Source organism: Macrotis lagotis, chromosome 1, assembly GCF_037893015.1.
Source record: "Macrotis lagotis isolate mMagLag1 chromosome 1, bilby.v1.9.chrom.fasta, whole genome shotgun sequence".
Lineage (NCBI taxonomy): Eukaryota > Metazoa > Chordata > Mammalia > Peramelemorphia > Peramelidae > Macrotis > Macrotis lagotis.
In genome coordinates, this window is record NC_133658.1 from 902,255,274 (window position 1) to 902,276,920 (window position 21,647).

The 21,647-nt window shown below is 51.7% G+C and overlaps 1 protein-coding gene across 1 annotated transcript in view; it reads left to right on the forward strand.

Moving 5' to 3' along the window:
• The window catches only part of SPTBN4 (spectrin beta, non-erythrocytic 4), a 47,923-nt gene extending 27,269 nt beyond the window's left edge, over nucleotides 1–20,654 (forward strand). The window contains exons 19-34 of the mRNA XM_074219087.1: nucleotides 4,463–4,687; nucleotides 5,270–5,359; nucleotides 7,230–7,508; nucleotides 7,906–8,036; nucleotides 8,929–9,133; nucleotides 9,670–10,050; nucleotides 13,307–13,551; nucleotides 13,889–14,027; nucleotides 14,166–14,250; nucleotides 14,758–14,954; nucleotides 15,041–15,738; nucleotides 16,562–16,655; nucleotides 17,036–17,313; nucleotides 18,582–18,755; nucleotides 19,176–19,218; nucleotides 20,136–20,654. Coding sequence (XP_074075188.1) covers nucleotides 4,463–4,687; nucleotides 5,270–5,359; nucleotides 7,230–7,508; nucleotides 7,906–8,036; nucleotides 8,929–9,133; nucleotides 9,670–10,050; nucleotides 13,307–13,551; nucleotides 13,889–14,027; nucleotides 14,166–14,250; nucleotides 14,758–14,954; nucleotides 15,041–15,738; nucleotides 16,562–16,655; nucleotides 17,036–17,313; nucleotides 18,582–18,755; nucleotides 19,176–19,218; nucleotides 20,136–20,297 — 3,426 coding nt within the window. The 3' untranslated portion in view covers nucleotides 20,298–20,654. The remainder of the gene's footprint in view (nucleotides 1–4,462; nucleotides 4,688–5,269; nucleotides 5,360–7,229; nucleotides 7,509–7,905; nucleotides 8,037–8,928; nucleotides 9,134–9,669; nucleotides 10,051–13,306; nucleotides 13,552–13,888; nucleotides 14,028–14,165; nucleotides 14,251–14,757; nucleotides 14,955–15,040; nucleotides 15,739–16,561; nucleotides 16,656–17,035; nucleotides 17,314–18,581; nucleotides 18,756–19,175; nucleotides 19,219–20,135) is intronic.
• Nucleotides 20,655–21,647: the final 993 nt, after the last annotated feature.

The window sequence follows — 21,647 nt, forward strand, 5'->3', positions numbered from 1 at the left end:
TTGGTCTACTACCCCCAGCAGAGCTGACTGGCAACTCAACCAGTCTGAGAGCTAGAGCCCCACCTTAGCTACCCCCCAGCAAGGTGCCACTGGCTTGACTCTCCAGCTCCAACGGTGAGCCAACTCTGGGTGAGGCTATTTCTGAGAATCCTTCCAGAAGGCTGAGTCATGGGGTTCAGTCCTTGGGTGAGGGGACTCCAGTGTGGGAGAAATATGTTAAACCACGTTTGGTTCCTGAGGTCCAGGTACCTATTGGCCTGTCTACTTGTATTGTCTTTTCTCCCTTAGCTCTGCCATGTTCCTATTGCCTTTCAGCTTCATTTACCATCCCAGAGTCAGCTTGAAGAGATGCACTGCCTCTGGCTGGCCCTTGATGTCATTGTGCCTAGCTATGTGTGTTTTGGTGTGTCCATTTTCCTCTTTTCCCCAGTCTCTTTGCAATACTCTATGGAACTCAGCCAGTTTTTCTTGCCTCTGGGTTTCACTGTGTGATTCTACATCCTTTGTCTCTCTAGGATGGCACCTCTGCCTCTCTCTGTATGCTTCTTGCTGTGTTTCTGATGCATCCCCACCCCTATCCCCCTCTCCCTGTCTTTGTCTCCTTCTTTCTATGTACCAATATGAATGCCAATGTCTTGGCTTGCTTTGTCAATGTATCTTTGTCTCTATGGCATTATCCATCTGAAAAATGAGAGACCTCAAACTAGATGTCCTCTGAGGTCTAGATTTTTGTGATCCTGTCACTTAACCTTCCTGGCCTCGGTTGCCTCATCTGTAAAATGTGACAAAACTGTCTGTTGATGGTTATCTCTTTAACAGATTTATTTTATCTCTATCTTCATGTCTTTTGGTCTATCCTGTCAGAAGAAAAGGAGTTCTAATCCAGCTCAGACACTTGATATTCACTAGCTATGTGACCTCGGGCAAGTCACTTGACCCTGATTGCCTCTCATCTGGGGCCGTCTCCAGTTGTCCCGATTCATATCTAGCCACTGCACCCAGATGGCTCTGGTGACTTTGCACAGCCCCCCTCACTCAAATCCATTTCTTGTGCTTGTCATGGCATCACCTTCCTGATGTCATGGTCTTCTTTGAGAATGAAGGACGAACATCAGATACTCAGAAAAATAAGTGGTGTAAAGCAGAATGAGCACTGTACTTGAGGTCAGAGTTGCAGGGAAGGGAATTGGCATTGCTAATGACAATTACTATGATCCAGACACTGTGCTTTTAATCTCATTTGATCCTCTTAACAACCTTGGGAGGGAGGTGCTATCATGTCCCCATTTTACAAAAGAGGAAACTGAGGCAAACAGGGGTTCAATAACTTACCCAAGGTCACACAGCTAGGAGGTGACCATGGTCGATTTTGAACAAAAGTCTTCCTGCCTACAGGCCCAGGGCTCTGCCCACCATGTCACCAGATGCCTGTCATTACTTCTTTGGCCCTCTGAGTCCTCACCTGATCAGGGACCCTGCTGTTTTGTCAGCCTATTCTTTTCCCCTCTTTGTTGCCGGCACCCTAAGACTCAAGAACATGAATGGGGGTGGGGTGGGGAATGAGGTTCAGAGGACTACCACCAGCCTTAGAGGACCAGAAATGAGTCATCTAGACCCTCTAGGACCTTGGCTGTCCCTGCCTCTCCCCCACCCCTCAGCACTACTAGTGGCCCCTTCCTGGAGGTAGAGAGGAGTGAGGAAGCCATATGGTAGAGACAGGCCCAGAATCCAGGTCTTCTGCCTCCCCTACGGGACCCAGCCAGCTGGTCTGGCGGTTACTGCTGCCTGTTTTCCTGCTTTGGAGGAGACTAGTGGGAGGTGGGGGGTGGGGGGTGGGGGGAGGGAGCTGAAGGGCAGAGACAATGGAAAATGCTTTGGAGAATCTGCAGCTGGTAGGAATTCTTTCCTGGTCTGAATCCTTCCACCCCCACCCCCATCCCCAATAGTTTAGCTCTGTATATATCCCCTCTCGTCTCCCATCCCCCCACGCTCACCCCCCACCATGCTCAGCTTGGCTTCTCTCTCTCTTTCTGTCTCTGTTCTTTCCATTCCCACCTTTCCAAGTGGCTGACGTTTCCCCTTGGCTCCTGCTGCTCAGACCTCACTTAACACACCTTCCTTCTGGCTCTCCTCTTCCCTGGTCACAGTCTCTCTGTCTGAGGAAGGAAAATAAAAATCCCAGCCATGGGATTGCAAGGGGTGGGGGAGAGGAAAGGGACTGATATGGCTGAGTCAATCCTCTCTCCTTAAGGGACTAGACAATAGGAAAGCTCTGACTAGAATCACCAAATCAGTATACATTCTTTAAGGACCTTCTATGAGGGGGCAGCTAGGAGATGCAGTGGATAGAGCACTGACCCTGCAGTGAGAAGGATCTGAGTTCAAATTCTGCTTCAGCCACTTAATGCTTACTTAGCCATGTGACCTTGGGCAAGTCACTTAACTCCATTGCCTGGCAAAAACAAAACAGAACCAAAAAAAAGACTACTATATGCTAGGGATTGGGGATACAGAAACAGAAATGAAATATCCTCTGCTCTCAAGGAGTTTTCATTCTAATGGGAGCTGTGTGCATATGCATATATAGATCCCAAATATTTTTTGTTTTTTTGCAGAGCAATGGGATTAAGTGACTTGCCCAAGGTCACACAGCTACATAATTATTATGTGCCTGAAGCCAAATTTGAATTTAGGTCCTCCTGACTCCAGGGCTGGTGCTCTATCCACTGTGCCACCCAGCTGCCCAGGTCCTGAATATCTTTAAAGCAAATATGAGGTAATTTCAGGAATTAAGGCATCAGTAACTGGGGGAGGCTAGTTTGGATTCTGCCACTAAAATTAGTTTTGTGACCTTGGGCACACCTGGGCCTGATGTAAAGAAGACTCATCTTTGGGGCACTTCCTAGCTGTGTGACCCTGGGCAAGTCAATTAACCTTGTTGGCCTCAGTTTCCTCACCTGTAGAATGAGCTGAAGGAGGATGTGTCAAAGCACTCCAATATTTTTACACTCTCAAATGAAATGAAGTCACAAAGTGTCAGATATGACTGAAAGTAACTGAAGATCACCTTGAGCAGGTCACTTCCCTCTCTGAGTTTCCCTTTCCTCCTCTAAAATGGTGGTGAGAAACAGAGGAAAGTCTACTGGTATTGGAACCAGTGGTCTGAGGCTTAACCCCAGGATTGCAGTTTTCTAGATTTTGTGAGCCTTAATGTACCTCAGTTTCCTCATCTGTAAAAAACAGGATTGCTACATGGAGTAGTGGACAGATAAAGAATAGAATATTAATAGAAAATAGTGGCCTTGGAGTCAAAAGACTCCGGTCTAGGTTCTCCTTCCGACAGGACTTGGTTGTGAGACCCTGGGAAAGTCACTTCACTTTTAAGTGTACCCACAATTGTCTGAAGCAGTAGGTTACATAGGGATTGCCCACCTGCATGGTGTGTGGGAGAACCCAGGTATTCCAAACATTGATGAAGTCACAGGTCTGGATCTCCTCTGTCTTCCCCTCCTTCCCAACAGCTTGGAAAGCCTAAAGGTTTCTCAAAATGAGGGTTATGGCTATTAACAATGAAGACGACAAGCTTATAGGTCATTGAGTCCAACTCCTTCTTTCAGTAGGTCACCCAACATTTACAAAGCATCGACTTTGTGCTGGACACTGTACCAAGCATGCGGTGGGGGCAATCCTTGCTATCAAGTAGCAGCCATTTTACAGAGGAGGAAACAGAGGTGAAAGAACTTGGCCAAATCCATATAGCTGGTAGAATTCTAACCCAGGTCTTCCTGACTGCAGGTCCCACACTCTCTCCACTACACCATACTGCCCCGTGTGGTTTTCTGGAGGGGGTGGTATTTAAGATTGCTGAAGATCAAAGGGGAGGATGTTCCAGGAATAGAGAATGACGTGATCAAAGGCCCTGAAGTGAGAAAGTGTGAAGCTCCTGAGGGATTGCTAGTCTTCATTCCAAAGAATGTAACTCTCAGGAGAAGAGTAGAAAGCCAGAGGGAGAGGCAAAGGTAGTTACCAGCTCAGACATTAACAAATATGAGACCTTGTTAGATGGTTTGGGGCAGGATGATGGATTTGGACCTGGGTTTGAATCTAACCTTGATACTAATTTCTCGGATAGCTTTGGACACTGTGCTTTAACTTCTTCAAGTCTCAGTTTCTTCATCTGGACAAGGTGGGATATCATACTGGATAATCTCTAAATCCATCCTCTGTGATCCCTACCTGAGGATATCAGACTGACCTGGATCCTATCTGGTAGGGTCCTAGAAGCAAAGGGATATGGTCTGAAAGAGGCAGCCTGGACCAGTGGAAAGAGCGTGGGCTTTGGGGAGGGGGGCAGAGGACATATTTTCTAATCTCGCCTAAAACTCTATGGCCTCTCTGGTACTTTGATGCTGTGAATCTAAGAGTTATTGATGAATCTCTCCTCTCCTATATCTGTCCACAGACCATGGAATCCCAGGTGGAGGAGTGGTGTCGGGAAGTGGGGGAGCTTCAGGCCCAGACTGCAGCCCTACCTCTGGAACCTGCAAGCAAAGAGCTGGTAGGGGAGCGGCAGACAGCTGTGGGTACCCGCATCGTACGTCTCATCGAACCCTTGAAGGAACGGCGGCGCCTCTTGCTGGCCTCCAAGGAGCTACATCAAGTAGCCCATGACTTGGAGGATGAGATTGTAAGTGGCCTGAGGTGGGGATGGGGGTGGGGTGGTCCCCAGGGAGGAAAGTAGTGGCATTGCCATAGGCTCCAAACTCAGTGTATGTCAAAAAGTGATCTAGAAGCCAAAAATAGGCTCAACACTATTTTATGCCTCACTAAGGGAGGCGTTGCATCAAATGGGAGAAAAGCCTCCTAACCCACCACATTCAGACCACATCAAGATTCAGTTGTGGGCAAATCATTTTAGAAAGAACATGGGCATGGTAGCTCTATCATGTGGAAAAAGCATCAGACTTGTTCTCCTTGGCCCCAGTGAATAAAGCTTGGAAGGAAGCTTGAGGCAGAGAGACAGATTCCAAGTTGATGTAAGGTGGTTGAAGTGCCTGTCCCAAACTGGGACTAGATTGCCTCAGGAGGTAGTGTGCTCTCTTTCCCTGGAAGTCTTCAAGCAAAGACTGGATCATCAGCCATTGGGGAAAGTCTTGGGTGGACTAATTGACCTGGGAGGCTCCTTCCAGCTTGGAGAGTCATGAAGGGTGGAGTTGGGGAGTTGGGCTGTTTCCTGCCTTCCTTACCCTGTTTCCCTCCCCCATACCAGGCATGGGTCCAGGAACGATTGCCTTTGGCGACTCAGACGGATAAGGGGAACAGTTTGCAATCTGTGCAGCAGCTGATTAAGAAAAACCAGGTGGGAGCGAGGTCTTGGAAGAGGGAAGGAAAGACTAAGGGAACTGCTGGAATGGAGTGATGATTGATGGGGGGCGCCAGGAGTGCTGTTGGACTCAAATAGGCCTGTACATGGGGATCCCTAACATTGACTTAGAAAACCAAATCTCGACATTATCTCTGTTCTATTTGACTATTACTTATTCTGTTAAATATCTCCCCCAAACCTGTATTTGCATTCAGGAACTTTGTAATGCTGCCTGTTGGCTGGGTGATTTGAAGCCTCTGTGAGGACAAGACAGGGGAAGGGGCGACAACACAACCAAACTCCTAATTGACATTCCAGCCTCAATTCATTCTTCAATGTCCCCTTTTATAGACTAGAGGAGTAATCGTAGACAACTGTCCCGGATTTGGAATCAGAAGAACTGGTAGAATCCCAGTTTTGACCCTGGGCAAATTTGCTTAACCTCTTGGTCCCTCAGTTTCCCCTTTGGAAAAATAGAATAGGCATCAGGATTTAAGGGAAAGTCTGTTGTCCTGGACTTGGAACCAGAACAGCTGTTAAAATCTCAACTTTGACCTTGGAAATTCTCTGGGCCTATTTTCTCAACTGCAAAATAGGGAAGCTGGGCCAGATGATTCTCATTTCTTTCTTTTTTTTTTTTTTTTTAGGTTTTTGCAAGGCAAATGGGGTTAAGTGGCTTGCCCAAGGCCACACAGCTAGGTAATTATTAAGTGTCTGAGACCAGATTTGAACCCAGGTACTCCTGACTCCAAGGCCAGTGCTTTATCCACTGCACCACCTAGCCCCTGATTCTCATTTCTAAACCTATACTCCTCGTCTCTGGATGCACCTAGGACCTGGAGGTCTAGCTGCATAGTCTTGCGGGGCTCCCCTCTCCCTGGCTCCAGGAAAGCCTCCCCCCTTACTTTATTAACCTAGAGGACTAAGTGGGCTGGGGGAGTTCTCTTGTGTTAAATCATGTCCAAGGCTATCATCTTAAAACTGATTCACACTGACTTTTAACCAGTCCATCCTGCCTCAAAATGTGCTCTTAGCAACAACAGCAATAATAACAAAAATCCATCCTGTTTATGCAGCAAATTACACTAGGAGATAATTGTTGCAGGTCATCATTACGAGAACTTTACCCCATCTTTCCCATTTTACAGAGGAGAAAAACTGAGGCACAGGGAAATGAAGTCTCTTGACAAAGAGCTTTGGAGAGGTGCAGAATGGAGTGACGTGATGTCCCGGGGGAGGCTTCCTTTGAAGTGGGCTGAGTTGAAAGTGAGAAGGCCTAGGTTTGAATACAAAGTTCATCTCTTGCTAGCTGTGTAGCCTTGGGCAAAAATCTCTTCCCCTTTCTAGACCTCAACTTCACTTTCTGTAAAAGAGAGAGCAGAACTTGATAATAAACTGAAGGTCTCTACCGATTCCCCCACCCCCATGGGGTAAGAAGCAATTAAGGTTAAGTGACTTGCCTAGAAGTCATCCAAGCTGCCTGAGGTTGGATTTGAACTCAAGTCCTGCTGATGCTCCATCCACTGTGCCATCTGGTTGCTCTTTGCAACAATAGCAAGAATAACAAAAGTCTTTGTGCTTATGTAGCATTGTAAATCACACTAGAAAATAATTATTGGAGGTCATCATTGTAGGAACTTTACCCCACCTTCCACATTTTACAGAAGAGAAAACTGAGGTTCAGGGAAATGAAGTCTTTTGACATAGGAGCTCTTTTCTGTTTTTTAATCCTCTCGTGATCTGTTCCCTTTCTGAGGCTCAATTTCTTCATCTATAAAGACTAAAGGACCTTGAGCTAGCTCCAGGTCTGTGCCAGAAGCTGTGCCACAAGTTTCCACTTGACCTTCTTCTTTCCCCATGCCAGAGCCTCCGCCGGGAGATCCAGGGGCACCGAGGCCGGGTGGAGGAGGTACTCGAGCGAGCGGGGGCCCTGGCCTCCCTGCGCAGCCCAGAGGCCGAGGTGGTGAGCCAAGGCCTGGAGCGCCTTCAGGGCCTGTGGAGCTCCCTGCAGGAGGAGGCTGAGCGGAGGCAGCAGGTCCTGGACGCTGCCTTCCAGGTGGAGCAGTATTACTTTGATATGTCAGAGGTGGAATCCTGGCTGGGAGAGCAGGAGCTGTTGTTGATGAGCGAAGAGACGGGCAAGGTTCGCCTGGGCCTGGACAGAGGGCAGGGACCCATGGGGACCTGGAGAAGGGCAGAGATTGGGGGATCCAGCAAGTCCCCCCATGCTGGCCCCTTTCACAGCCTCAGAAAGGAAGAGAGAAAACTCTGGATAGCAGAGGGGGTCAGAGGAGTCAGGAAGACCTGGGTTCAAATTCTGCCTTTGCCACTTCCTAGTTTCACGTCTGGACAAGATCCTTGTCCTCTCTGACTCTAAGGGCCCCTCCAACTTTAGACCTCTGATCCTGTGAATCTCTGTGGGTCTCAGTTTCCTCACTTGTCAAATGAGGTCCTCTAAGGTCCTTTCCCTGATCCCAGGAGGTCCCAGTGGGACAGTGGTCTGGTCCCCACCCACCTCACTGTCCCCTCCGGGCCCACAGGATGAGCAGAGCACACTTCAACTCCTGAAGAAACACTTGCTGCTAGAACAAAGCGTGGAAAACTACGAGGAAAGCATCGCCCAACTCTCCCGTCAATGCCGCTCCCTGTTGGAGATGGGGCACCCGGACAGGTGGGTTGGAGGTGGGGCACCCGGACAGGTGGGTTGGAGGTGGGGCACCCGGACAGGTGGGTTGGAGGTGGGGCACTCGGACAGGTGGGTTGGAGGTGGGGCACTCGGACAGGTGGGTTGGAGATGGGGCACCCGGACAGGTGGGTTGGAGGTGGGGCACCTGGACAGGTGGGTTGGAGGTGGGGCACTCGGACAGGTGGGTTGGAGATGGGGCACCCGGACAGGTGGGTTGGAGATGGGGCACCCAGGCAGGTGGGTTGGAGGTGGGGCACTCGGACAGGTGGGTTGGAGGTGGGGCACTCGGACAGGTGGGTTGGAGGTGGGGCATCCAGACAGGTGGGTTAGAGATGGGGGGCACCCGGACAGGTGGGTTGGAGATGGGGCACCCAGACAGGTGGGTTGGAGATGGGGGGCACCCGGACAGGTGGGTTAGAGATGGGGGGCACCCGGACAGGTGGGTTGGAGATGGGGCACCCGGACAGGTGGGTTGGAGGTGGGCCACCAGGACAGCTGGCCCCCACACCCTGTCCCCCAACACACAGAGCCAAGGAGCGGGTCAGGTTCCCTGGTCTAGTGGTAAGTATACTCGAGTCATGAAGAAGAGAGACCTTGGCAAGTCTGGTAACCTCTGCTCCTGGTCAGATCAGGGTCACTGACCAGCTCTCAGAGAGCTTGTATTTAGGGCGAAGATGCCACCCTGTCTCCTGAGATGAAAGACATAGCCCAGTCCTAGGGAAGGAGACAAAGCTCAGAGCAGGATGGGCCAGTGAATAGGGCACAGTAGCTGGAGTCAGGGAAACCTGGATCCAAAATCCAAAGTTTCCTCCTCAGGCCTTTGGGGATCCCTCCTAGGTCTAGGTCCCATTATTTCTTGTCTCCCCCCCCCCCCCAGTGAGCAGATCAGTCGGCGCCAGTCTCAGGTGGACCGATTGTACGTGGCCCTGAAGGAGCTGGGAGAGGAACGGCGGGCACGCCTAGAACAACAGTACTGGCTGTACCAGCTCAGCCGCCAGGTGGACGAGCTGGAGCATTGGATTGCAGAGAAGGAGGTGGTGGCCGGCTCCCCCGAGCTGGGCCAGGACTTCGAGCATGTTACGGTGAGTCAGACTGAGGACCCCCAGGAGGAAGCTGGAGAGGGAGAGTGAAGGACCTGGCCATAATCACCCAAGAGGTAGAGGATGGGAATGAGCAGGGTCTGGAGTCTTGTGTCTAGTGGGCCCTTGGGTAACCAGGACTCAGAGCTGACCCAGTAACCAAGGCACCAGGGCTTATCCCTTGGGAGCCCAGAATATTTGACAAGTTATTCAATCTCACCTGGAAGACAATGACTATGGGAGAACATTCTCCTGAGAGGGTTCCAGGCTTCCTATCATGTATTCTCTTAGCTCTGGACACAATCCTTGTCCTCTCTGACCCCAAGGGCCCCTCCAACTCTGGACCGCTGATCCCGTGAATCTCTCCGGCTGTTTCCTCATCTGTCAAGGTCCTTTCCCTGCACCCACTCTCAAGGAACCCCTGCCTCTGTCCGGACAATGGGAAATGGGGGAGCTCAGGGTTTCATAGGATTTAGAGTTGGAAAAGACTTTAGAGATGACAGTCCGAGCTCACTCCCCACCCCGCTCTCCCCACTTAGGTCCTGCAAGAAAAATTCACCGAGTTTGCCAGCGAGACGGGTAATGCGGGCCGGGAGAGGCTGGCTGCCGTGAACCAGATGGTGGATGAGCTAATCGAGTGTGGCCACACGGCGGCGGCCACCATGGCCGAGTGGAAGGATGGGCTCAACGAGGCCTGGGCCGAGCTGCTGGAGCTCATGGGCACCCGGGCCCAGCTGTTGGCTGCCTCTCGGGAGCTGCACAAGTTCTTCAGCGACTCTCGGGAGCTACAAAGCCAGATCGAGGAGAAGCGGAGGAGGCTGCCCCGGCTGACCGCCCCACCAGAACCAAGGTCCAACGCGGGCAGCGTGCAGCGGGCACTGAGGGCCTTCGAGCATGACCTGCAGCTGCTTGTGTCTCAGGTGAGTGTGGGGCTCGGTTTCTTCTTCTGGTCCCCGTATTACCTCCCTTCCAGTGTCAGCATGCTGAAGTCTTTTTTTTTTTTTTTTGCAAGGCAATGGGGTTGAGTGACTTGCCCAAGGTCACACAACTAGGTAATTATTAAGTATCTGAGGCCAGATTTGAAGTCAGGCCCTCCTGACTCCAGGGCCAATACTCTATTCACTGTGCCACTTAGCTGGCCCAGGTTTTTGAAGCCTTAAAACACCAGAGAAAAGGACTTAGTGTCAGTGATATTAAAGAAGCCTTAGACAAGTCACTCCCTAAAATTTCTCTCTATAATGGAGGTACAGGGGAGAAGAGAGGGACATAGATCAGCTCATCTCTAAGGAGCCTTCCAGCTCTCCAGACTATTACCTCAGCTGTATAACCCTGGACATATTACTCTCCTCATTGGAAACTCACTTTCTTCGCTTATAAAATAGGAAGGATAATTTCCTGCAGAAATGTGATTTTTGGTGTTGTTGGGGCAATCAGGCTTAAGTGATTATTCCAGGGTTACATAGCTAGTAAGTGTCTGAGACTGGATTTGAACTCATGTCCTCCAGGCCCCGTGTTCTATTCCCTGCATCACCAAATTGTCCCTTGATTAGTTGTTGCTATATTTGGGTAGCTAGGTGGCAAAGTGGATAGGGCACTGACCTTGGAGTCAGGAGGACAGAAGTTTGAATCTACCATCAGACATTTGACTCTTACTAGCTGTGTGACCTTGGGCAAGTCATTTAGCTCTGATCACCATCTCCCATTGTCCTGATTCATATCTGGTCATTGGAGGAGAAAGTGAGACTGGTGACTTAAATAGGCCCCCTCACTCAAATCCAATGCATGTGCTTGTTATGGCATCATCTCCCTGATGTGGTCTTCTTCGAAAATGAAGGACAAACATTATTATGTTATTCTCTAAGAAACCTTGAATAAGAGAGACCTGAGTTCAAATCCTAACCCTGCTTGATTGTGTACAAATCATTTCCATTCTCTGGCCTCCTCCTTTATAAAATAAGGGAGGCGGGACTAGTTATTCTCCAAGGTCCCTCCAAGCTCTCCATACTATAGTCCCATAAGAAGCTATCCAGGTAGCCTGATCAGTTGACTGGTAAACAGGTCCCAGAGAACCCCAAACCTGGACAGAAATTCCTCAGGGCTAAAGGCAGGACTCAGAGCTTTGGAGACTCCCAAGCCAGGACCAGCAGCTGCCATACCTGTCCAGATTGGCTGCTGCCCAAGGGAGGTGGTTTTGGTGGCTAAGTTGAGGCTGCAGAGGAGGGATCTCCCCAGGAAACCTCCTGACTTGTTCACAGTGAGCTCCTCCCTGGTCAGGTTGGGGAGCTCCCCAGGGGAGCCTGCCAAGGGATGTCTGGGGATTTTGCCACGTCACTGTCTCCCCGAGTAACCAAGTCAAGCTCCTTATGAAGGGAGTCTCATTTTGGCCAAAAGAAGGGGAGAAGGAGGCATTTGAATCTGTCTCCTAGGATGCCGAGTTCTGCCACGGTGCCCGGTCCCCAGGGGAGGTGCCCTTGCCCTGTCTGGCCACTGGATGATCATGAACAGGGGTCACTGGAATATCCAGAGGGCTACAGACCAGGAGACTGCATAACAGCATGTTATTAACCTGCAGCCCAGCAAGAAAGACTAATGATGATGATGGTGATGGTGGTGATGATAATATAGTAACAGCTTGCATTGATTTAAGACTTTATAAATATTATCACTCTTAATCCTCACAGCAACAGCAGGTGATATTATTTGCATTTTACAAAACTGAGGCAGATAGGTTCAGTCAATCAATAAACATTTATTAAGTGCCTATTATGTGCCAGGCCCTGTGTTAAGATCTGGGAGATTCAAAAGGAAGGAAAAGACAATCTTTACCTTCAAAAAACTTGCCAAACAACACGTCAACCAATAATTACAAAGTAAATTATATATATAGGATAAATAAGAGAGAATTAATGGAGGGAAGACACTAGAATTTTTAAAAAATAAAATTTTATTTTTTCTTCAGTTACATGTGAATGTTTGACATTCTTTTTTTTTTAAATTTTGAGTTTGAGATCTTTTTTTCCCTACCTCACCGCCAACATTTCTGAGACAGTAAGCAATTTGGTACAGGTTATAATATTCAATCATGCAAAACATATACCCTTCTCAGTCATTTGTGAAAGAAGACACAGATCCATAGAAAAAAATACATGAAAAAATTATGGAAAGTGAAAAATTATTATGCTTTGATCTGCATTCAGATTTCTTCTTTTTTCTGGAGGTGGAGAGTATTTTTTCATCATGGTTTCTTTGGAATTGTCTTGGATCATTGTATTGGTGAGAAGAGTTAAGTCATCCACAGATGCTCATGATTAACATTATTATTACTGTACACAGTGTTCTGGTTCTGATCATTTTGTTTTGCATCAGTTCATATAAGTTTTCTCAGGTTTTTCTGAAATCCGCCTGCTCATTATTTCTTTTTGTTTTCTCTTAAAGATTTTATTTATTTTGAGTTTTACAATGTCCCCCTTCATTATTTCTTATAGCACAGTGATAATTCATTACAATTACATACCAGCTACTCCCCAATTGATGGGTATTCTTTTGATTTCCAGTTCTTTGAAGGCACTTAGAATTAAGAGGAAGAAGGCTTCCATTAAATAAAGGAATTTAAAAGAAGTTAGGGAGGTCAGTGCTCAAAAGGGGTGAGGGAGAGGATGCCAGACCTTGGAGACAACCAAAGAAAATGCTTTGAATTGAGAGAGAGAAAGCATCTTGTGTATGAATAAGATGTAAGAAAACCAGAAAGGTAGGTTAAGTGACTTGCCCAGGATCACACAACTAGTAAATGGTTGGTGCAAGATTTGAATTCAGGTCTTTATGACTCCAGATCTAATGCTATATCCATCAAGACTTCAGGAAAACACTTGCATTTATGGACTTTAAGCGATGGAGAGAGAAAAAATTCCAGAAATAAGAAATGATAATAACAATGATATCTCATTTATGTAATACTCTATATATGCTGATTTGTTGATCCTCACCATAGCATTTCTGAGGCTCAGAGATGATTCAGCCAGAGTCCCATAGCTGGTAAAAATGCACTGCTACATGGGCAGGGATGTGCCCAGGTCCATCAGCAGGGCAGGGTCAGCTCACTGGACAATCAGTCCAGGACTTTGTCAGAGGAGGGTCCCTGTCCTAAGCAAGGACTTTCCCCCTCCTTCCTCTCATCAGGTGCGGCAGCTTCAGGAGGGGGCGGCCCAGCTGCGGACTGTATACGCAGGAGAGCATGCAGAGGCCATTGCGGGACGCGAGCAAGAAGTTCTGCAGGGATGGCGGGAGCTGTTGGCCGCCTGTGAGGATGCCAGGTTACATGTCAGCTCGACGGCGGATGCTCTGCGTTTCCATAGTCAGGCCAGAGACCTGCTCACCTGGATGGAAGGCATCGTGGGCCAGATTGGGGCCACTGACAAACCCAGGTGGGGGCCTCCCATCCCGCCCCTGCTGACTAACAGCCAAACCTAGGCAGGGACTCCAGGGCCAGAGGGCCGGCCTGAGGTCAGCCCACCCCTCACCCACAATGAATCAGACTCTCAGGACTGGACAGCTCCTTAAGTCACCAGCTGATCCAACCCGAATAGGAATCCCCTAGCCGTCTGGGATCGACAGTCATCCCGCCTAAGACAGAACTTCCTTCCTATCTACTGAAGCAGCCCATTTTACAGCAGAACATCTCTGATGATCAGCATGTTTTCCTTACACCAATTGGGAATTGGATTCTCTTTCCTGAATCCCTCTCTCCTCCCCATCCTCCAGAGATGTGTCATCGGTGGAGGTGCTAATGAACTATCACCAGGGCTTGAAGACTGAAATTGAGGCCCGGGGCCCAGAGCTGGCTTCCTGTCTGGAGCTGGGCCGTTCCCTTCTGCTTAGCAAGAGTCCTATGTCAGATGAGGTGGGGAGGGGCCGGGGGGGTGAGGGGGACCCCCCACTGTTGCACCAGGGATTGGGACACATTGGGAGAATGGGGAGTTCCTGGGGACCTTGCTCCCTCCTCTTACTCTTCCCCCCAACCGATCCCCTTCTCTGACAGATCCAGGCCCAGTTGGACAAATTAGTGTCTCGGAAGGAGGCAATGACGGAGAAATGGGACCAGCACTGGGAGTGGCTGCAGCAGAGTGAGTGGACCTCTGAAGCCTCCTCTGTGTGCCAGCTCCCTCTTGGGAGGGCTGGTGAAGCCAGGGATAGTCAGAATGATGGGGGCGGGGGGAGGAGGGATTCCATGGTAGGTAGAAAGGGGGTCACAACACATACTGAACAGGAAGAACATATATTGAACAGGGGTTGTTCATAATGAACAGGGGGATCCTGACTTGGGGGAAACAGAGCCCTGAGGCTTTCTGTGGGTGGTATCATCTCAGGGGCCACAGGTCAAGGTGAGTGGGTTAGGACCAAGTGTCAGAGTTGGGAGATACCAACCTCAATCACATGCACCTACCTACAGGGCAGGTCCTTGACCTCATCTGCCCACTGGCAGACCCTGGTTTCCAGTGGATACCAGATGAGGGGAACTAGAATGAGTCAGGCCCCAGACCCCATCTCACCCCTCTGGGGTGGGGTGGAGGAGGGGTGGAAGTGAGCCCCCCATCCCTCCCTCTCTCCTGCCTGCCCCATACCCCACTCAGTGCTGGAGGTACACCAGTTTGCGCAGGAGGCCGTGGTGGCCGACGCCTGGCTGAACGCTCAGGAGCCTCTGCTACAGAGCCGAGAGCTGGGCAGCAGCGTGGACGAGGTGGAGCAGCTGATTCGGCGCCATGAGGCCTTCCGCAAGGCAGCTGCGGCCTGGGAAGAACGCTTCAGTTCCCTTCGACGCCTCACCACGGTCAGTCCCGCCCCACCCCTTCCTTCCCCTGCCTCCACATGGTCCTGGGGGAGGACAGCATGATAGCCTCCCTCTTGCTTCTCTAGATTGAGAAACTGAAGGCTGAGCAGAGCAAGCAGCCCCCCACGCCCCTTTTGGGTCGCAAGATCTTTGGGGATCCTTCAGAGCTGGCGGCCAAGGCGGCACCCCTGCTGCGGCCTGGGCCCTATGAGCGGACCCTGGATCCACTGGGCAGGCGGAGCCCAGAGCCCCTGGCGGTTCCCAGTCGGCTGGACTCTCCCCTGGTTGAAGGCCGAACCAGGGTGGGCTACGTTCGGCAAGAACTCAAGCCGGAGAGGTTACAACCGAGGCTTGATCGGCTCCATGAAAGCGCAGGAGAAGCTGTGCTTGGTCTTGGGGTTGGGGTTGTGGCTGGGGCTGGGGCTGCGGCCAGCACTGGGGCTGCGGCCAGCACTGGGGCTGGGCCAGAGGAGGCCATTGGACCTCGGCGGGAGAGGCTCGAGTCCCGAGGGGCAGCCCCAGTGGAAGTCACCGTGGAGCGGAGCCGACCGGAGCGGCAAGTGTCCACTGATCTGGAGGTGGGACGGATAGAGGAGCTGCCCCGGCGGAGAGCAGAGAGGCACCCAGAAAGGCAAGAGTCCATCGAACCGGAGCCCAAGCCTGCTGCCAGCCTCACCCTGGGCCGCTATGAGCAGCAGGAAAGACGGAGAGAACGCAGAGAGAGGAGGCTGGAGCGACAAGAGTCCAGTGAGCAGGAGACCCCCCGCTCAGACCCTGCCAGAGGGTGAGTTGGACCCCTGTGGGAGGGAAGACCACAGCTTTCTAGTATGTCCCACCACTGCCCCTCCCCAGAAGATGAATTGTGCCTGTTGGAACTAGCAACCACTTCCTAACTGGGCAACCTTCTCCTTGGGCCTCAGCTCCATCTGAAGAACAAGTTTCTAAGCTCCCTAGGAGCTCTGATCCTCTAGGATTCCATAGGTAAATGGAAAACACTGGTCAGTCTGAGAGGCTTGAGGTTTCCCTGGGACTATTCTTTGTCCCCAGCTTTCCCTCACTTGGCCTCACTGGGGCCTTCCTTTGCAGCCCGGCTCATCCTCAGTGTCTCCCCATCCACTCAGGTCAGGGAATGAGGCTTCAAAATAAACGGAGACTAGAATAATAAGCCATCTCCTGACCAGGTGACTTTGGGTTGAACTGGCTGTTTGAGGGACCCATGCCTAATGTTAGGATGTCTGAAACCTGGGCAGCCAGGCATTGCTGCTGGGTGAGGTCCGGATGGGCTGTGGCCCCCATCCATCTTGCTGGCAATCCACAAGCATTCATTAAAAGCCTACCCTTAATAGGCAGGCACTGGCAGTTAAATAGATCAAAGATGAGGTAGAAACCATTTATCTAGTGCTTGTGATAGGCCGAGCTTTAAGGACCAAAGATCCAAAGACAAGTCTGACAACTGAATACTGGTTTATTTAGGAGGGGCGATGCTAGCAGCTGGGGGAAGGGGGGCAGAAGCGGAAAAGAAGAAGCTTTGAAGGAGCCTGGGGTCCATCTCCTGGCTAGGGGGCTATAGCCCTGTCTCCTTGTCCATCCCGAATCCTCTCCTATAGGAAGGCCACCCTGGCTGACATCGTTGAACAGCTACAAGAGAAGGAATCGGGCACGGGACCTTCAGCCAATGTCACTGTCACTGCCACTGTGGGGGTAAATGGGTGCAGGGATGCCTCAGTATTCACCAACTAATGCTGTCCCTACCCACAATGCTTGATCTGGCCAAAGCAGCTGTGCCTTGGTCAACCTGAGCAGACAGGCTTCAATTTGTAGGCTAGCTATTTTTCCTCCACAGCCTACCCTTTTTCTCTCCACTCCACCCCCAGGTGGGTAGGAAGTCCCCCAGAACACTTGGTTTTGGTCCAACTGCCTCCACCCATCACCCCACCTCAGCCTTTTCCTCTTCCCTATCCCCAGTTTCCTCAGCAGGGAAACATTGCATGACCAAAAGGCCCAGACAATTCTGATTAGGGAATGGGGAGAGGGCACCCTGGAGAACCACAAAACCAATGAGGCTTCTTTTGCTCCTCCAGCCATCTCTCCCCCAATCCCGGGAACTCCCACCCTCATTCCCTGAACGGATGACCCGGCCTGATCGACCCCGTGCTCGTGACCGGCCCAAACCCCGACGACGTCCTCGGCCCCGGGATCCTAGTGGTGAAGGTGGTGGCGCTGGGCGGAGGTCCCGCTCAGCCCCAGCCCAGGGCACCAGTGCCCCACCCCCTCCGCCACCCAGCCACACCATCCAGCGAGAGGGCTTCTTGCTCCGCAAGAGAGAACTGGAGGGGCCCAACCGCAAGGCCTCCAACAGGTGAGCCGGGCCAGAGGCAGGCAGGCAGAACTGAACAGGTCCTTTGGACCTGGCATCCTGCATCGAGTGGAGCAAGTGGGAAAAGGGGTTCCCAAGAGGGGAGTGAAGCCTAAGTCAGGGATTGGTATTTCTCCTCACCCCCAATGCTCCCAGTTTGGTAGTTTCTAAGGTGTGAATCATGGGTAGGACCAACTTAGTCCAAGTTCTCATAGTTTCATCATCCTGCCCTGTCCCCACCAATACTGGTTCCCCAAGTTTCCTTTCCTTTAATCTCCTCAGTGTTCAGTTAGTCTGTCAGTCCTTGTTGGTGTCTCATGAATCTGAGAGGGCAGGCTAAGTAAGGATGACCCTGAATCCTGAGCTTTGACACCCCTTGACCTCATCCCCCCAGGAAGCTGCCAGGAGACAGGTTTCCAACCTTGTCTTGAGGAAATACTTTCTAATGAGGGGTGTTTCAAAGGTTGAGCTCTTTACTACTTATTGCCTGATTGTTCATCTTCCTTTGAGAGGGCAACCTGTTCTAGGGGAACGGGATCCCCCAAATAACCTACCTTACTCCTATACTTTTCATTATTGCTCATCTTCTTATGGAGGCTTAGGTAGTTTAGGGATCATTGATTTCCTGCCTTTACTTTTTCTCTCTCTTAGCTTCTGCTAACTATAGCAATACTTAAATAAATAAACCGTTTTATCCCTTAAAAAAATGGTTGGGTGGGGGATGTAGCAGGTTCTTCCTCCCTGGAGGGTAGCAGAGCCTAAGTGAGCCCTACTTCCAGTAGGTAATCATGGAACTAATTTTTTGAATGCTGCTGGGGTCCCTTCCATTTCTAAAATTCTATGATTCCTAGCAGCCTGGAAAGGCAATGAGCTGTCCATCCCTACAGGTATTCCCAAGATGGTGCTGGTGGGGTGCTCAAATGTTACAGAATGGTTCCTTAAGGTCCCATCTAATCCTTTTATCTGTGCTTCTGTAAAGGAGATTGGGATTTCCATTCTAACAGGGGAGATGGGACTCACCACTACTCTTCCCCTTCCCCCAATCTTGGAGTCCTTTAATCTAGAATACTCTAGGCAAAAATGTAGAACTAGAACCCCAGGCTTAGATTAGGGGAAGATGTAGCTGGTGATGTGTCAGATTGATGGGAAGTAGGGAAGCTAGTTTAGGAGGCTGAACTACCAACTGAGGCAGTAGGGAATAACTCAAACTGGGGACTGCTGAGATCAGGGATTCTGCCAACCTAAGCTTTCTCTTTACCCTCCCTTCCCAGGTCTTGGATGAATTTGTATTGTGTACTCAACAAAGGTGACCTGGGCTTCTACAAAGATGCCAAGGGCCCATCATCGGGTGGCACTCATGGAGGAGAGCCCCTACTCAGCCTACACAATGCCATTTGTGAGGTGGCCAGTGACTACAAAAAGAAAAAGAATGTCTTCAAACTCAAGTAAGTTTGCCAGCCCAGCCCAGAGGTAGCAGCCGGGAGACTGGGGTTCATTCCATTATTCCACAAGCATTTCTTAAATGTCTGCCACATAGAGACTATGGGGCAGGAGTAAGGGGGTGTGTGGGAGATACAGGGTTGGACTCAAAGCTAACCCCTTCCCTAAAGAAGCTTAGTGTAAGAAATGGATGATGTACAACTAGGGTTATCATGATGTGTGATGGGTCCAGAGGATACTGTGAGATCTATTATATGGAGGAAGTCACCATAGAAATGTGGTTCTTCAGTTTGAATTTAAAGACTGGGTAGAGTGATAGGTTTGAATGGGATGGTCTTCCATGCTCTGGTTTGGTGGTGGGTGACCAGCCAAGGGGACAGCCCTGGCATCCCTAAACTTCTGCCTCCTGATCCCTCTTCTTACAGGACCCATGATGGCAGCGAATTCCTTCTCCAGGCCAAAGATGAGGTAAGAGATGACCTTCGTTTAAGAATTGGATGCTGTTGATTGTGTTAAAAACCAGTCCTCTCACCTGAATCGAGGGTCAGTAGCTTATGTTCAATTCAACCATTTGACTGAAGAATGATTCCCATTAGGGCCCTTTCTACTTGGTGATGGGAATACAAAATGATAACAATATAGGATGTACCTTAAGGAGCTTACTGATGTTCTAAGGGCGACTTTTATACAGTTGCATTTAATAAGTGCTGTGTGAAGGAATGAAGATCTAAAATGTGCCCAAATACGATAGAAAATGATAGGGGAGGTGGGAGAAGGCCTTTTTAGCTATGTTGATGAGGAAAGGAGACAGATCAAGAACAGAGCTTGAAAGAAAAGGATTCTGGGAGGGGAGAATGCATTTAAGAATGCATAGGTGCTGGATGGGGCCTAAAGCAAAGAGGGCAGCAGAGGCCAAGATTGGACAGGAAGGTTTTATTCAGATTATGAAGAACCTTGAACACCAACCTAGGGGATTAGTATTTTATCCTTCAAGTGGGAGAGATCGACTAAAGTTGTTTGAGAAGAGTGACACAGTAGGACTTGTGCTCTAGGAAAAGGATATTGTCATTAAGTTGGAGACCAGAATGGAGGCAGGGAGGCCAGTTAGAGGTTTGTGGGTACTGGGTTCCGGGACAATGCCTAGCCACTCTTCTCAGCTCTTTAGGAAGCGTCTGTGAGGGGAGGTTGGGGCAGAACAACTCAGCCCACCCCCTTTTTGCCATACCCCACTGATCCCGTGCCACCTTGTTCCTCAATCCAACACAATGGCCCCAAATTGGGACCACGTGTCTAGAAGGGGTATGGGAAGTGAGAGCCAGACTCAGGCCAGGCCCCTTCCCCAGCCCGATAGCACAGTCACCAACACCAACCTTCCGCCTTCCCAGGAGGAAATGAAGGGCTGGCTCCAGGCTGTGGAGGGCTCGGTGGCCGAGCACGCAGAGATCTCCCGTTGGAGCCAGACGCTGCCCACCACATCTTCCACTGATGAGGCTAACCCGAGGCCGGAGGGCCCAGCCCCGAGAAGAGCTAGCGGCCGCCGGAAGTGACCTGCCCTAGGGTCTCCACGCTCCCACGGACCCAGGCCTTACCCCAATGGGCATGCCCATCCAGAGGGCCCTGACAACCACAGAGATGTCTTCCCCTCCACCTTCCCCACCGCCACCTGCCTGGGCTTGGAGACACTTCACCCTTCTCCCTCTGTGATGTGGAGAGATCCCCCCTCGCCTGCCCAGTGGACCTCGAGAGACCCGGACACTGAGACAAGGGGACTCTTAGGGAGAAGGGTTGTGGTGCCCTCTCCTCGGATGGGGGGCTGCCCCATGCCATCGGCCCCTTGCTGGAGGCCCACCCTCACAAGCCATATCGCTGTTCCTGCCCCCTTCCCCAGGATCTTGGGCTTCTTTTTTTTTATGCAATAAATGAGGTGGGGGGGGAGGGGAAGGGGGGGTAGATCGGGACAGAGCTGGGGGTGGGGGGGAGCACAAAAGGAGCCGCGTCTCCCTGCCCCTCACTCTTCTGACCCTCCGGGGGCCCCGGCCCAGAGGAGGGGGCAGGAGGACCCCCAGATCTGTGGGAGCAATAAATCCCGCTTCCGGGCGCACCATGTTGTAATGAGGCCCGGGCGGGTGGGCAGAGCCTGTGGGGGGCTAGTGGGGGCCACTCTCTCCCAGGGAATCCAGGGACCCCCCGTGGGGCAGCCGGCCCAGGGTGCTGGGGGGTGCGGGGGTTCCCTCCTCTGCCTTTACCTCACTTCCAAAGCTGCCTTGTTCTGGGGGGGAGGAGAGGGACCCCCGAGCCTGAGCCCCCCGCCCCGCCGCCCCGCCCGCAAGCCTCCCCCTTCATCTACCTGCAGACCCCAGCCGCTCCCCATAGGATGTGGGGGGCCGCCAGCCCCGCGGCCCTGCATGATTCGGGCTGGAGCCCCGCCCACCGGGCCACGCCCACACCGGGCCCCGCCCCCAGCCTCGGGATGGGGGGCCCGGACTTGGGGGGCGGGGGCGGGGCCGGCACTGTACGCACCTTGAATAAACCCTTGCTCTGTCCACTCTGCGCCCTTCTCTTCGGACCGGGGGCGCCGGGGGTCCCAGCGTGGTGGGGGCGGCGGCTGGGGGCGCGGAGGGGCCTGGCAGCCCCCCCCCCCAGGGGCAGCCCAGGAGGCGCGGCGGGGGCGGAGCCCGGCGGGGGCGGAGCCCGGCGGGGGCGGAGCCCGGCGGGGGCGGAGCCCGGCGGGGGCGGAGCCCGGCGGGGGCGGAGCCCGGCGGGGGCGGAGAGGCCCCGGGCCGGGAGCGGGGTTCTTCCGGCCCTTTAAAGGGCGGGAGCTGCGGGCGGACGGGCGGGGTCACTCACCAATCACCGGCGTGCTGGGGAGGCGCGGGGCCAATGGGCGGGGGCGGGGG